At 41.6% G+C, this 14,033-nt stretch overlaps 1 protein-coding gene across 6 annotated transcripts in view; it reads left to right on the top strand.

Moving 5' to 3' along the window:
- The window catches only part of LOC139758828 (uncharacterized), a 28,859-nt gene that overhangs the window by 7,797 nt on the left and 7,029 nt on the right, over window positions 1-14,033 (top strand). For 3 of the 6 annotated variants that reach the window (XM_071680667.1, XM_071680666.1, XM_071680669.1), the window contains 3 exons: window positions 8,859-9,011; window positions 9,541-9,645; window positions 9,985-11,596. In XM_071680667.1, coding sequence (XP_071536768.1) covers window positions 9,641-9,645; window positions 9,985-11,596 — 1,617 coding nt within the window. In that variant the 5' untranslated portion in view covers window positions 8,859-9,011; window positions 9,541-9,640. The remainder of the gene's footprint in view (window positions 1-8,858; window positions 9,012-9,540; window positions 9,646-9,984; window positions 11,597-14,033) is intronic. The other 3 variants (XM_071680668.1, XM_071680670.1, XM_071680671.1) reach the window with 2 other exon arrangements.

Consider the following 14,033-nt stretch of genomic DNA (forward strand, 5'->3'; position numbering starts at 1 on the left):
ATCCTCACTTGGCCTCCGTCTCCATTCCTTCTGTTGGAAAATTGAAAATGAGAGGGGAGCATTTCCAGCCCCCCACTCTCTCCCCTTTTAGTGGCCTTCAACAACACGCAGGCAATACGTGGGAAGTATTCTTACTCCCATATCCCAAGGGATATATATTTTTTTTTTCATTCACACTATTCGCCATTTCCCGTGTTAGCGAGGTAGCGTTAAGAACAGAGGACTGGACCTTTGAGGGAATGTTCTCACCTGGCCCCTTCTCTTTTCCTTCTTTTGGAAAATTTAAAAAGAGAGAGAAAAAAAAAAGAGAGGGAAGGATTTCCAGCTCCCCACTCCCTTCCCTTTTAGTTGCCTTCTACGACACGCAGGGAATACGTGGGAAGTATTCTTTCTCCCCTATCCCCAGGGATCTGGCAGCGGAAGGAACCATGGAAGCGGAAGTGAATCATAGGGTGGGGGAGGGGGCGAAAATTCTGGGAGCCTTGAAGAATGTATGGAAGTCGAGAACATTATCTCGGAAAGCAAAAATGGGTATGTTTGAAGGAATAGTGGTTCCAACAATGTTGTATGGTTGCGAGGCGTGGGCTATGGATAGAGTGGTGCACAGGAGGATGGATGTGCTGGAAATGAGATGTTTGAGGACAATGTGTGGTGTGAGGTGGTTTGATCGAGTAAGTAACGTAAGGGTAAGAGAGATGTGTAGAAATAAAAAGAGCGTGGTTGAGAGAGCAGAAGAGGGTGTTTTGAAATGGTTTGGGCACATGGAGAGAATGAGTGAGGAAAGATTGACCAAGAGGATATATGTGTCGGAGGTGGAGGGAACGAGGAGAAGAGGGAGACCAAATTGGAGGTGGAAAGATGGAGTGAAAAAGATTTTGTGTGATCGGGGCCTGAACATGCAGGAGGGTGAAAGGAGGGCAAGGAATAGAGTGAATTGGAGCGATGTGGTATACCGGGGTTGACGTGCTGTCAGTGGATTGAATCAGGGCATGTGAAGCGTCTGGGGTAAACCATGGAAAGCTGTGTAGGTATGTATATTTGCGTGTGTGGACGTATGTATATACATGTGTATGGGGGTGGGTTGGGCCATTTCTTTCGTCTGTTTCCTTGCGCTACCTCGCAAACGCGGGAGACAGCGACAAAGTATAAAAAAAAAAATATATATATATATATATATTATCCCTGGGGATAGGGGAGAAAGAATACTTCCCACGCATTCCTCACGTGTCGTAGAAGGCGACTATAGGGGACAGAAGTGGGTGGCTGGAAACCCTCCCCTCCTTGTATTTTAACTTTCTAAAAGGGGAAACAGAAGATAGAGTCAAGCTGGGAGTGCTCATCCTCCTTGAAGGCTCAGATTGGGGTGCCTGAATGTGTGTGGATGTAACCAAGATGAGAAAAAAGGAGAGATAGGTAGTATGTTTGAGGAAAGGAACCTGGATGTTGTGGCTCTGAGTGCAACGAAGCTCAAGGGTAAAGGGGAAGAGTGGCTTGGGAATGTCTTGTGAGTAAAGTCAGGGGTTAGTGAGAGGACAAGAGCAAGGGAAGGAGTAGCACTACTTTTGAAACAGGGGTGTTGGGAGTATGTGATAGTGTAAGAAAGTAAACTCTAGATTGATATGGGTAAAACTGAAAGTGGATGGAGAAAGATAGGTGATTATTGGTGCATATGCACCTGGGCATGAGAAGAAAGATCATGAGAGGCAAGTGTTTTGGGAGCAGCTGAGTGAGTGTGTTAATAGTTTTGATGCACGAGACCGGGTTATAGTGATGGGTGATGTGAATGCAAAGGCGAGTAATGTGGCAGTTGAGGGAATAATTGGTGTACCTGGGGTGTTCAGTGTTGTAAATGGAAATGGTGAAGAGCTTGTACATTTATGTGCTGAAAAAGGACTGGTGATTGGGAATACCTGGTTTAAAAAGAGATATATACATAAGTATACGTATGTAAGTAGGAGAGGTGGCCAGAGAGCGTTATTGGATTACGTGTTAATTGATAGGTGCGCGAAAGAGAGACTTTTGGTTGTTAATGTACTGAGAGGTGCAACTGGAGGGATGTCTGATCATTATCTTGTTGAGGCGAAGGAGAAGATTTGTAGAGGTTTTCCGAAAAGAAGGGAGAATGTTGGGGTGAAAAGAGTGGTGAGAGTAAGTGAGCTTGGGAAGGAGACTTGTGTGAGGATGTACCAGGAGAGACTGAGTACAGAATGGAGAAAGGTGGGGAACAAAGGAGGTAAGGGGAGTGGGGACAGAATGGGATGTATTTAGGGAAGCAGTGATGGCTTGCGCAAAAGATGCTTTTGGCATGAGAAGTGTGGAAGGTGGGCACATTAGAAAGGGTAGTGAATGGTGGGATGAAGAAGTAAGATTATTAGTGAAAGAGAAGAGAGAGACATTTGGATGATTTTTGATGGGAAATAATACAAGTGAGTGGGAGATGTATAAAAGAAAGAGGCAGGCAGTCAAGAGAAAGGTGCAAGAGGTGAAAAAGAGGGCAAATGAGAGTTGGGGTGAGAGAGTATCATTAAATTTTAGGGAGAATAAAAAGATGTTTTGGAAGGAGGTAAATAAAGTGTGTAAGACAAGGGAACAAATGGGAACTTCAGTGAAGGGGGCTAATGGGGAGGTGATAAAAAGTAGTGGTGATGTGAGAAGGAGATGGAGTGAGTATTTTGAAGGTTTGTTGAATGTGTTTGATGATAGAGTGGCAGATATAGGGTGTTTTGGTCAAGGTGGTGTGCAAAGTGAGAGGGTTAGGGAAAATGATTTGGTAAACAGAGAAGAGGTAGTAAAAGCTTTGCGGAAGATGAAAGCCGGCAAGGCAGCAGGTTTGGATGGTATTGCAGTGGAATTTATTAGAAAAGGGGGTGAGTGCATTGTTGAGTGGTTGGTAAGGTTATTTAATGTATGTATGATTCATGGTGAGGTGCCTGAGGATTGGCGAAATGCTTGCATAGTGCTATTGTACAAAGGCAAAGGGGATAAAAGTGAGTGCTCAAATTACAGAGGTATAAGTTTGTTGAGTATTCCTGGAAAATTATATGGAAGGGTATTGATTGAGAGGGTGAAGGCATGTACAGAGCCTCAGATTGGGGAAGAGCAGTGTGGTTTCAGAAGTGGTAAAGGATGTGTGGATCAGGTGTTTGCTTTGAAGAATGTATGTGAGGAATACTTAGAAAAGCAAATGATTTGTATGTAGCATTTATGGATCTGGAGAAGGCATATGATAGAGTTGATAGAGATGCTCTCTGGAGCATCACACACCCCTGCCGCAAACCTACATTCACTGAGAACCAATCACTTTCCTCTCTTCCTACACGTACACATGCCTTACATCCTCTATAAAAACTTTTCACTGCTTCTAACATCTTGCTTCCCACATCATATATTCTTAATACCTTCCACAGAGCATCTCTATCAACTCTATCATATGCCTTCTCCAGATCCGTGAATGCTACATACAAATCCATTTGCTTTTCTAGGTATTTCTCATACATTCTTCAAAGCAAACTCCTGATCCACACATCCTCTACCACTTCTGAAACCACACTGCTCTTCCCCAATCTGATGCTCTGTACATGCCTTCACCCTCTCAATCAATACCCTCCCATATAGTTTACCAGGAATGCCTAACAAATTTATATCTCTGTAATTTGAGCACTCACTTTTATCCCTTTTGCCTTTGTACAATGGCACTATGCAAGCATTCTGCCAATCCTCAAGCTCCTCACCATATATATATATATATATATATTTTATTTTTTTTATTATACTTTGTCGCTGTCTCCCGCGTTTGCGAGGTAGCGCAAGGAAACAGACGAAAGAAATGGCCCAACCCCCCCCCATACACATGTATATACATACGTCCACACACGCAAATATACATACCTACACAGCCTTCCACGGTTTACCCCAGACGCTTCACATGCCCTGCTTCAATCCTCTGACAGCACGTCAACCCCGGTATACCACATCGCTCCAACTCACTCTATTCCTTGCCCTCCTTTCACCCTCCTGCATGTTCAGGCCCCGATCACACAAAATCTTTTTCACTCCATCTTTCCACCTCCAATTTGGTCTCCCTCTTCTCCTTGTTCCCTCCACCTCCGACACATATTATCCTCTTGGTCAATCTTTCCTCACTCATTCTCTCCATGTGCCCAAACCACTTCAAAACACCCTCTTCTGCTCTCTCAACCACGCTCTTTTTATTTCCACACATCTCTCTTACCCTTACGTTACTCACTCGATCAAACCACCTCACACCACACATTGTCCTCAAACATCTCATTTCCAGCACATCCATCCTCCTGCGCACAACTCTATCCATAGCCCACGCCTCGCAACCATACAACATTGTTGGAACCACTATTCCTTCAAACATACCCATTTTTGCTTTCCGAGATAATGTTCTCGACTTCCACACATTCTTCAAGGCTCCCAGGATTTTCGCCCCCTCCCCCACCCTATGATTCACTTCCGCTTCCATGGTTCCATCTGCTGCCAGATCCACTCCCAGATATCTAAAACACTTCACTTCCTCCAGTTTTTCTCCATTCAAACTTACCTCCCAATTGACTTGACCCTCATCCCTACTGTACCTGATAACCTTGCTCTTATTCACATTTACTCTTAACTCTCTTCTTTCACACACTTTACCAAACTCAGTCACCAGCTTCTGCAGTTTCTCACATGAATCAGCCACCAGCGCTGTATCATCAGCGAACAACAACTGATTCACTTCCCATGCTCTCTCATCCACAACAGACTGCATACTTGCCCCTCTTTCCAAAACTCTTGCATTCACCTCCCTAACAACCCCATCCATAAACAAATTAAACAACCATGGAGACATCACACACCCCTGCTGCAAACCTACATTCACTGAGAACCAATCACTTTCCTCTCTTCCTACACGTACACATGCCTTACATCCTCAATAAAAACTTTTCACTGCTTCTAACAACTTGCCTCCCACACCATATTTTTTTTTTTTTTTTTGCCGCTGTGAGTTTGAATGGAGAAAAACTGGAGGAAGTGAAGTGTTTTAGATATCTGGGAGTGGATCTGGCAGCAGATGGAACCATGGAAGCGGAAGTGAATCATAGGGTGGGGGAGGGGGCGAAAATCCTGGGAGCCTTGAAGAATGTGTGGAAGTCGAGAACATTATCTCGGAAAGCAAAAATGGGTATGTTTGAAAGAATAGTGTTTCCAACAATGTTGTATGGTTGCGAGGCGTGGGCTATGGATAGAGTAGTGCGCAGGAGGGTGGATGTGCTGGAAATGAGATGTTTGAGGACAGTATGTGGTGTGAGGTGGTTTGATCGAGTAAGTAATGTAAGGGTAAGAGAGATGTGTGGAAATAAGAAGAGCATGGTTGAGAGAGCAGAAGAGGGTGTTTTGAAATGGTTTGGTCAAATGGAGAGAATGAGTGAGGAAAGATTGACCAAGAGGATATATGTGTCGGAGGTGGAGGGAATGAGGAGAAGTGGGAGACCAAATTGGAGCTGGAAAGATGGAGTGAAAAAGATTTTGAGAGATCGGGGCCTGAATATGCAGGAGGGTGAAAGGCGTGCAAGGAATAGAGTGAATTGGATCGATGTGGTATACCGGGGTCGACATGCTGTCAATTGATTGAATCAGGGCATTTGAAGCGTCTGGGGTAAACCATGGAAAGTTGTGTGGGGCCTGGATGTGGAAAGGGAGCCGTGGTTTCGGTGCATTATTGCATGACAGCTAGAGACTGAATGTGAACGAATGGGGCCTTTGTTGTCTTTTCCTAGCGCTACCTTGCACACACGAGGGGGAGGGGGATGTTATTCCATGTGTGGCGAGGTGGTGATGGGAATGAATAAAGGCAGACTGTGAATTGTGTACATGTGTATTTATGTATGTGTCTGTGTGTGTATATATATGTGTACATTGAGATGTATGGGTATGTATATTTGCGTGTGTGGACGTATGTATATACATGTGTATGGGGGGGGGTTGGGCCATTTCTTTCGTCTGTTTCCTTGCGCTACCTCGCAAACGCGGGAGACAGCGACAAAGTATAATAAAAAAAATAGAATAATATATAGCATGAGCTATAAATAGGGTTGTGCAGAGGAGGGTGGATATGTTGAAAATGAGATGTTTGAGGAAAATATGTAGTGTGAGGTGGTTTGATCGGGTAAGTAATGAAAGGGTAAGAGAGATGTTTGGTAATAAAAAGAGTGTGGTTGAGAGAGCAGAAGAGGGTGTATTGAAATAGTTTGGTCACATAGAGAGAATGAGTGAGGAAAGATTGTCAAAGAGGAGGCATGTGTCAGAGATGGGGGGAACTAGAAGTGGGAGACCAAATTGGAGGTGGAAGGGTGGAGTGAAAAAGATTTTGAGCAATCAGGGCCTGAACATGCAGGAGGGTGAAGGGCATGCAAGGAATAAAGTGAATTGGAACGATGTGATATACTGGGGTCGATGTGCTGTCATTGGACTGAACCAGGGCACGTGAAGCGTCTGGGGTAAACCATGGAAAGATTTTTGGGGCCTGGATGTGGAAAGGGAGATACGGTTTTGGTGCATTACACATGACAGCTAGAGACTGAGTGTGAATGAATGTGGCTTTTGTTGTCTTTTCGTAGCACTACCTCTTCATGCGCAGGTGAGGGGGGTGCCATTTTCATGAGTGGTGGGGTGGCAACAGGAGTGGATGAAGGCAACAAGTATGAATGTGTAAATGTGTATATATGTATATGTCTGTGTATGTATAAGTATGTATACGTTGAAATGTATAGGTATGTCTGTGTGTGTGTGTGTGGCCATTTATGTATATGCATGTGTATGTGGGTGGGTTGGCCATTCTTTTGTCTGTTTCCTTGCGCTACCACGCTGATGTGGGAGACAGTGACTAAGTATAGTGATGGTAATAATAATAGATATATGTATATGATAGCTAGAGACTGAGTGTGAACGAATATGGCCTTTTTTGTCTGTTTTCCTGGTGCTACCTCACTGAAGCATAGGGTAGCGTTGCTATTTCCTGTAGGGCGGGGTCGCACCAGGAATGGATGAAGGCAAGCAAGTATGAATATGTACATGTGTATGTGTATATATCTGTGTATTTTTATGTATATATATATATATGTATATGTGTGTAAGGGCATTTATGTATGTGTATATGAGTGAATGGACCATTCTTCTTCTGTTTCCTGGCGCTACCTCACTGGTGTAGGAAACGGTGATCAAGGACAAGAAAATAATGATATGTATATACGCACATGAATGTAGTGTGTATGAATGCACTTTTTCATAGAACACACACTACCCTTCAACAACCAGGACTCGAACCGAGGATCTCTGCCTGGTAGTCGGGAACACTAACCCCTCGGCTATGATTGCCCTTAATAGGGAAATGACATCGATAACTAGTAAGCGAATACCCTTCATCTCATCCATGAGCAACAGGGTCTAGAACAGTTAAATCCCATCAAGCTCACATCACCAGCAGCTAGCATTTTACCACGTAAAGGTCCTGGGTTCGAGTCCTGGCTGTTGAAGGGTATTATGTGTTCTATTATGGGGTCGATGTGCTGTCAGAGAATTAAACCAGGGCATGTGAAGCATCTGGGGTAAGCCATGGAAAGGTCTGTGGGGCCTGGAAGTGGAAAGGGAGCTGTGGTTTCAGTGCATTACACATAACAGATAGAGACCGAGTGTGAACGAATGTGGCCTTTTTTGTCTGTTCCTGTCGCTGGAGGGGGGATGCTATTTCATGTGTGGCGGGCTGGCAACGGGAATGGATGAAGGCAGCAAGTATGGATATGTACATGTGTATTTATACATTGAAATGTATATGTATGTATATGTGCATGTGTGGGTGTTTATGTATATACATGTGTATGTGGGTGGGTTGGGTCATTCCTCGTCTGTTTCCTTGCACTACCTCGCTAACGCGGGAGATGGCGGTTAAGTATAAAAGAAGATGAAAATGTAAGTATGGAGTGGAGGAGGCTTTGGGGTGTTTGGGCCTGAACATTTAGGAGGGTGAGAAATGTATACTTGATGGCAAGAATGGAAGACTTGTGGTACACAAGGGTAATGGGCTGAATCAGAGCATCTGAAGAAGTCAAAGTGAGCCTTTGAGTACTCTGTGGGACTTGGGGTTAGAAGGTAGCCTGGTTTTTGTATAGCACATAACAGCTAGAGGTTGGATTGTGCAAATGACACCCTTTTCCACCAGCTTCTGATTGAACAGTACAAATCATGATAGCAGGAAAGGCTAGTAGTTATGAAAACATGTCATATTTAGAAGTAGCATCCATAAGAGAATGATGTCGCAACTTTGACTTTAAAGTTAGATTTGAACTGGGATATTTTTTGAGGTCCATATGGTATGGCATGGGGCATGCAGTATAAAAGGTTGTATTTATTTTGTTTCTAGCTTAATTCCCTCTCTGGTCATCCATACGGGAAGCTGCTACATAGCAAGGTCCATATGAAATAAGATTTTCTTTTGTAATAAAGTGTGAAGGGGCTCAGATTATATGTGTAAGAGAATGATGTCACAACTTTGACTTTAAAGTTAGATTTGAACTGGGATATTTTTTGATGTCTATATGCTATGGCATGGTGCATGCAGTATTCAGAGTTTTATTTATTGTTTCAAGCTTAATCTCCACTCTGGTCATCTATACAGGAAGCTGCTACATAGCAAGGTCCATATGAAATGAGATTTTTTTGTAATAGAGTGTGAAGGGGTCCAGATTATATGATAGGTGTAGAATTATTGTTTACTAACGTGTTTGATTTCCACATGTTTAACCCAGTTAATTCAGTCAGATCAATTCTCAGGGATTTTTTTCTGCTATTCATTACAGCAGTGCATTAAAGGACCAGAAACTAATTGCATGATGTACCACAAGCTGAGTTTTGATGTCATGAGGTGTGATTAAGTTACTCATCATCCCTCGGAAGACTGTTGAGCAACATACTTGATTGTTAAGCTGATGAATCATTTGCATCTGAAGCAGGTCAGTTTATTAGGATTTATTTGATTTATGATGTTAAAGACCTAACTCTGACTGTGAATTAATTTAGGTTATTAGATGTGTTGTTTGATTGTAAGTTAGTCATTCCTTGTAATGTATAACTGCTAATGTTTGGGGTAAACCATAGAAATGCTTGTAGGGCCAAGTTGTGGATAGGGAGATGTGGTTTCAGTGCATTACACATTACAGCTAGAGAATGAATGTGAGTGCATGTGCCCTTTCTTCATCTGTTCCTGGAGCTACCTTGCTAATGTGGGAAATGGCAGAGATGAAATGATATGATGGTCTTTTTTAATTGATGAATGATGTTGATTATTAGATTTACCAGGATGGCTGATTAATGGCTCAAATAGCATTAATTTTCCTCATTTTTATTTTACAGGGGTTGTTGAACATAGTAGTGCATTTAGGGTGACTTGCTTACTGTGTGTTGCAGATATTTGTATGCAACTGTATTTTAAGTTAAAAATGTGAATTCTGGTACATGAGTCTTTTCTTTTCTTTGACACAGACTAACTGCAGAAATGGAAAATGCCATCCCGCTTTCCCTATTAATGGCTGTGTGATCTGGTTTGGACAATTAAGATGAGGAATAGACCTGTCCTACACTGATGAGGTAGATCCCAGGTGTCAGGGTACTGGGGCAAATGCTGCTTTGAAGTGTAACCCTGACACATGCTTTGTTGATGTTATTTATCATAAGAGTTTTGGGCTATACTTAATAAGGCACAATTTAGTGTCAGAAATTGCATAACCATTTTGTTGACTTATTTTGGTGTACAAGCCTAGCTTGGGTAAATCAGCCATGGCAAATTTCCCTGCAGTTAGTGTGTCTAGGTAATGAAATAGATATTCTGTTGCAGTACTCATTTTTGCTGCAATTTGACCATATATTTTGTTTTGATTAATGGGAATTTTAATACTACATTCACATCTGTGTATTTTTCCTTTGCAGACTTCATTCCTCAAAGAGTTTTATCATGGATGATAGCCTGACAGAGACCATGGATGCAGATCCTCCAAAAGTAACATCCGCTGAAAATTGTAACACAAAAGGGGATGAAGTGAGTAGCATGGAGGAGGACACCTCAAGAACAGATGCCCCACAGGACCATCATGCCATAAGTGACAAGGATAATAGATTAAAAGATTTTGAAGTGGAGGGTAAACAAGATTGTGAAAAAAATAACAGGATGGTGAATGAAAGTGATGTTGAAAGCGTAGAAGTCCCAAGTAGTTCTGAGACTGGTTTAGAAAGTGAAAAGTCAAGCAATACAGTGGTTTCTGTAATAGAAAATGAAGTACATAATGCTGTAACGAATGGAGAAGGTGATAAGAGTAATGTGAACATAGAAACATGTGATTTATCTGTTAGTCAAAGTGAGGATGAAAATCAGATTGATCCCTTGTTAAGTACAGAAAGTGTTTTAACACAGAATCAGGGAAGTAAAGAAAATGAAAATGAAGTTGAGAATTGGGTAAGTAAAGAAAAAGAAGTTGAAAATCAGAAAAATAAAGAGAACCAGGGAAATGAAAAATATCAGAGAAATAAAGGTGAAGCTAGTAAAGATCATGATAATGGTTCAGCAGGCTCTTCCAGAGACACTGATATTCAGTCACTTGAGCAGCATCCAGAAAATAATGATGGCACTGATATGCTAGAAAAAGAAACTGGTGATAATACTAAATCTACCTGTAGTGATTCTGGTAATGGTGTTGAAGATGCTAATGTGTCATCAGAGAACATGGACAATGAGGAATGTGATGTAATGGAAGTGGAAGTGGAGCAAGGAAATGGAAAGAAGAGCAGCTCACTAGAAAAAGATTCTGATGATCCTGAAAGTAAGGATGAGGAAGATATTGTCGAACTTCCAGTGTATAGAAAGCCAGCAGAAGTTGTGGATTTAGCCATTGAAGATGAAGGGGACAGCAGAGATACGAATAAGCCTTCCGATAAGAATAGTAGCAGTGAAGAATCTAACACAGAAGGAAATGGTAGAAGAATTAAGTTAAGATCTTTGGCTTCTTTAGTTGATACGCGAAGCGAAGAACCGTCAAATGTTTTGGGTCCTATGTCCCATCCTGAAACTCCAGCAATAGGAGAAATAGTTGAACATGGTGTAATTATTGGATCTGATGAGATGGGAGGTCTGCAGTTGCGAATCTCAAATGTAGTTGGAGGAGAGGACTGTATCACTGGACTCTCACTTGATGAAGATAGGGATTCTTTCTCCAATATCCAAATCTCATCAGTGACAACACTTATGGATCCCATGAGTCCAGAGGATCCAAATCTAGGTAAAGATGGTAGCACCTCAAAACCAGGGGAAAATGAGCATCTTGAAAAGGGAAGTTCTGACACACAGACAGCATCTGAGTCTGAAGTAATTGATGCTGATAAGACTTTTGGTTCCAGTGAGTCTCAGAAAGGCACATCAGAGATTGCAGATGGTGAAGTGAACACTGTGTCATCTGAAAATCTGTCGGTGCAAGATTCCGAGGCAAAAAATGCTGAAAAGTCTTCTGAGTCACGTGGCCCGAAAATTCGTCTTAGCAGTGCTGTCTCGGTAAGTTTCTCTTTCTTTGGTTTGTTACACTGAATGGCACTTAAATGGTTTCACTGTTTTAGAGGACTGTTAAATATGTATCATTACAGGGTAATGGATGCAGTGTTTTTAGGGTGAGTTCATGGATGGTATTGTTAAAAGAGAAGGTAGTGAATGCCATACATAACATGGAGAGTGACAAAGTGGCAGGAGTGGATGGTATTGCAGATGTTTCAAGAAAAGCAATGACTGTTGATGATTTGTTTGTCAGCCTATTCGGTGTTTGTAAGTGCCAAGATGAGGTTCCTGTATAGAGCATGTACACCTGATCCCCTCCTTACGACCTGTGTGACTAACAACCATCTGTACATACGACCAGAAAAAGAATATGAATTAGAGAATGAAGATGAAATATGAACTAAAGAATCTTAAATAAAAGGTAAAAAGAAACTACAGAATCATATAATAAAGCTGGTTGATAAAAAATGAGATAATCGTGATAGAAATTGAGTAGTACTAAAATTAATGCTGTACAGGTATACGAATTCTTCTTGCCATGCTGACATTTTGAGATCTGATTGGTCGGTTAGAACAGAACTCAGATGTATGGCAGGGAGGGGGTATATAGTGACCTTATATAAAGGCAAGGACAAAAGTGAGTGGAGGAATTACAGTTATAAGTCTTTTGAGTTTACTTGGTCAAGTATATGAGAGAGTGGTGATAAAGAGGTTGGTGGTATGGAGAGAACATTTGACTGGGGAACTTAGGGTGTATTGAGTGTATGGATCAGGGTGAATTTACATGAGAAATACCATAGTTGGGGAAAAGAATACATTGTATTTGGCTTCAGTAGATCTGGAGAAAGTGTATGATAAAGTTAACCGAAAGGCCTTGTGTTTGGTGCTATGAATGTATGTTATGGGTAAAAAGCTACTAAATGCCATAAAGATCTTACCAGGAGAATAAAGCACATTTGTGATTGAAAAGGAAGGAGGGTGAATGTTTTATGTTGTAGGTGGGTCTGCATTAGAGGTGTGTGATTTCATCATTGTTGTTTAGTTGTTTAAGGATGCGGTTTTGAGGATAATGAATGTAAAGTTCATTGAGTTAAGGTTGGGTTTGCACTAGTGATGAGCAGCTAGGCTTGTGAGAGGGCTACATAGTGGACCTCCTCCATCTCAGTAGGCTGTAAAATTGAGACATACATATGCATTAGGCTTAATGACTTCAATAAACTTAGATTTATTTGATACAAGCTGCATATTTTGTATTGAGTTACAGAAAATGATTAATCATTCGCATAGTAATTGAACTGTTGTCAACTTCATATCTTGCAAACCAAAGAAATATTTATTTACCCTTCTTGAACATGTTCGCAGGCCACACAGAGAACCCTGATGTGGTGCATGTGGCCCATAGCCTGCAGGGCTTACACTCTGCTGAGGGTAGTGCATCATGGGATATGGATCATTTGCTTTTTGTAGATGACTTTTGTGTAATGGCACACTCCACAGAGAAACTCCTGAAGCTGATGACAGAGTTTAGGAGAGCCCATGAAAGAAGAATTGTAAAAATATGACCAAAAGTAAAGTGATGAGGTACAGTAGGGAAGTGAGAGATGATGGTGCGAGTGTAAGTTTGAATAGGAGATTCTAGAGGAAGTGGAATGTTGAAAGCACACGGGAGTGGAAATGACAATGGATAAAACTACGGTGTGGGCTGAACTGAAAGATAGGGTGGAAGAGTGGGCTGAGGCTCTGGGTTAACCAAGGAGTGTCTGTTAAGGCAAAGATGGATGTGTTTGAAGGTAGCTGTAGTAGTCCAGACAGTTTTGTGTGGATGTTAGTCTTGGACCTTGAATGCCAGCAAAAAGAAAAAATGGAAGAGGTGTTCTCATTTGAACTTAAACCCCTGAGAAAGATATTTTTAATGTGGAATAGGTTGATCTTGTAAAAGAATGTAGGAAAGAAGTGTAGCGGTAAGCACACTTTGATCGAGAGCTGATCAAGTCATGCTGAACAAGTTCAAGCATATGGAGAAGATGAGCTAAGAAAGACTGATATATAGGATCTGCTTGATGGAAATAGATAGAGCAAGGGTAAGGGGACGACTGAGATGAAAGGATGGAGTGAAGGCTTCATGTTATTGAGCCCTCCTAATATTCAGGAGGATGTGATTAATATATGTGAGGTATGTCACTAATATGATATGTGAGGGTGACACTGTCTGTGGGCTAAACGAGGGCATATGAAGTGATCAAGATAAATCTACATCCTCTCCTTGTGATCACTTCATATGGTGAGTCATTGACTTTACTTATTTTTCTTCTACTTATGAAAAGAAATTCAGAAATCTTTTTTTAACATTTTGAAAATTTGTAATGTTATAAGTAAAAAGTTGCAGTTCTGTTTTTGCATATCTAGGATTGGCCAGCAGAGGATCTTTTTTCTGTAAACA

The sequence above is a fragment of the Panulirus ornatus genome, chromosome 31 (assembly GCF_036320965.1).
Source record: "Panulirus ornatus isolate Po-2019 chromosome 31, ASM3632096v1, whole genome shotgun sequence".
In the NCBI taxonomy this organism is placed as follows: Eukaryota; Metazoa; Arthropoda; class Malacostraca; order Decapoda; family Palinuridae; genus Panulirus; species Panulirus ornatus.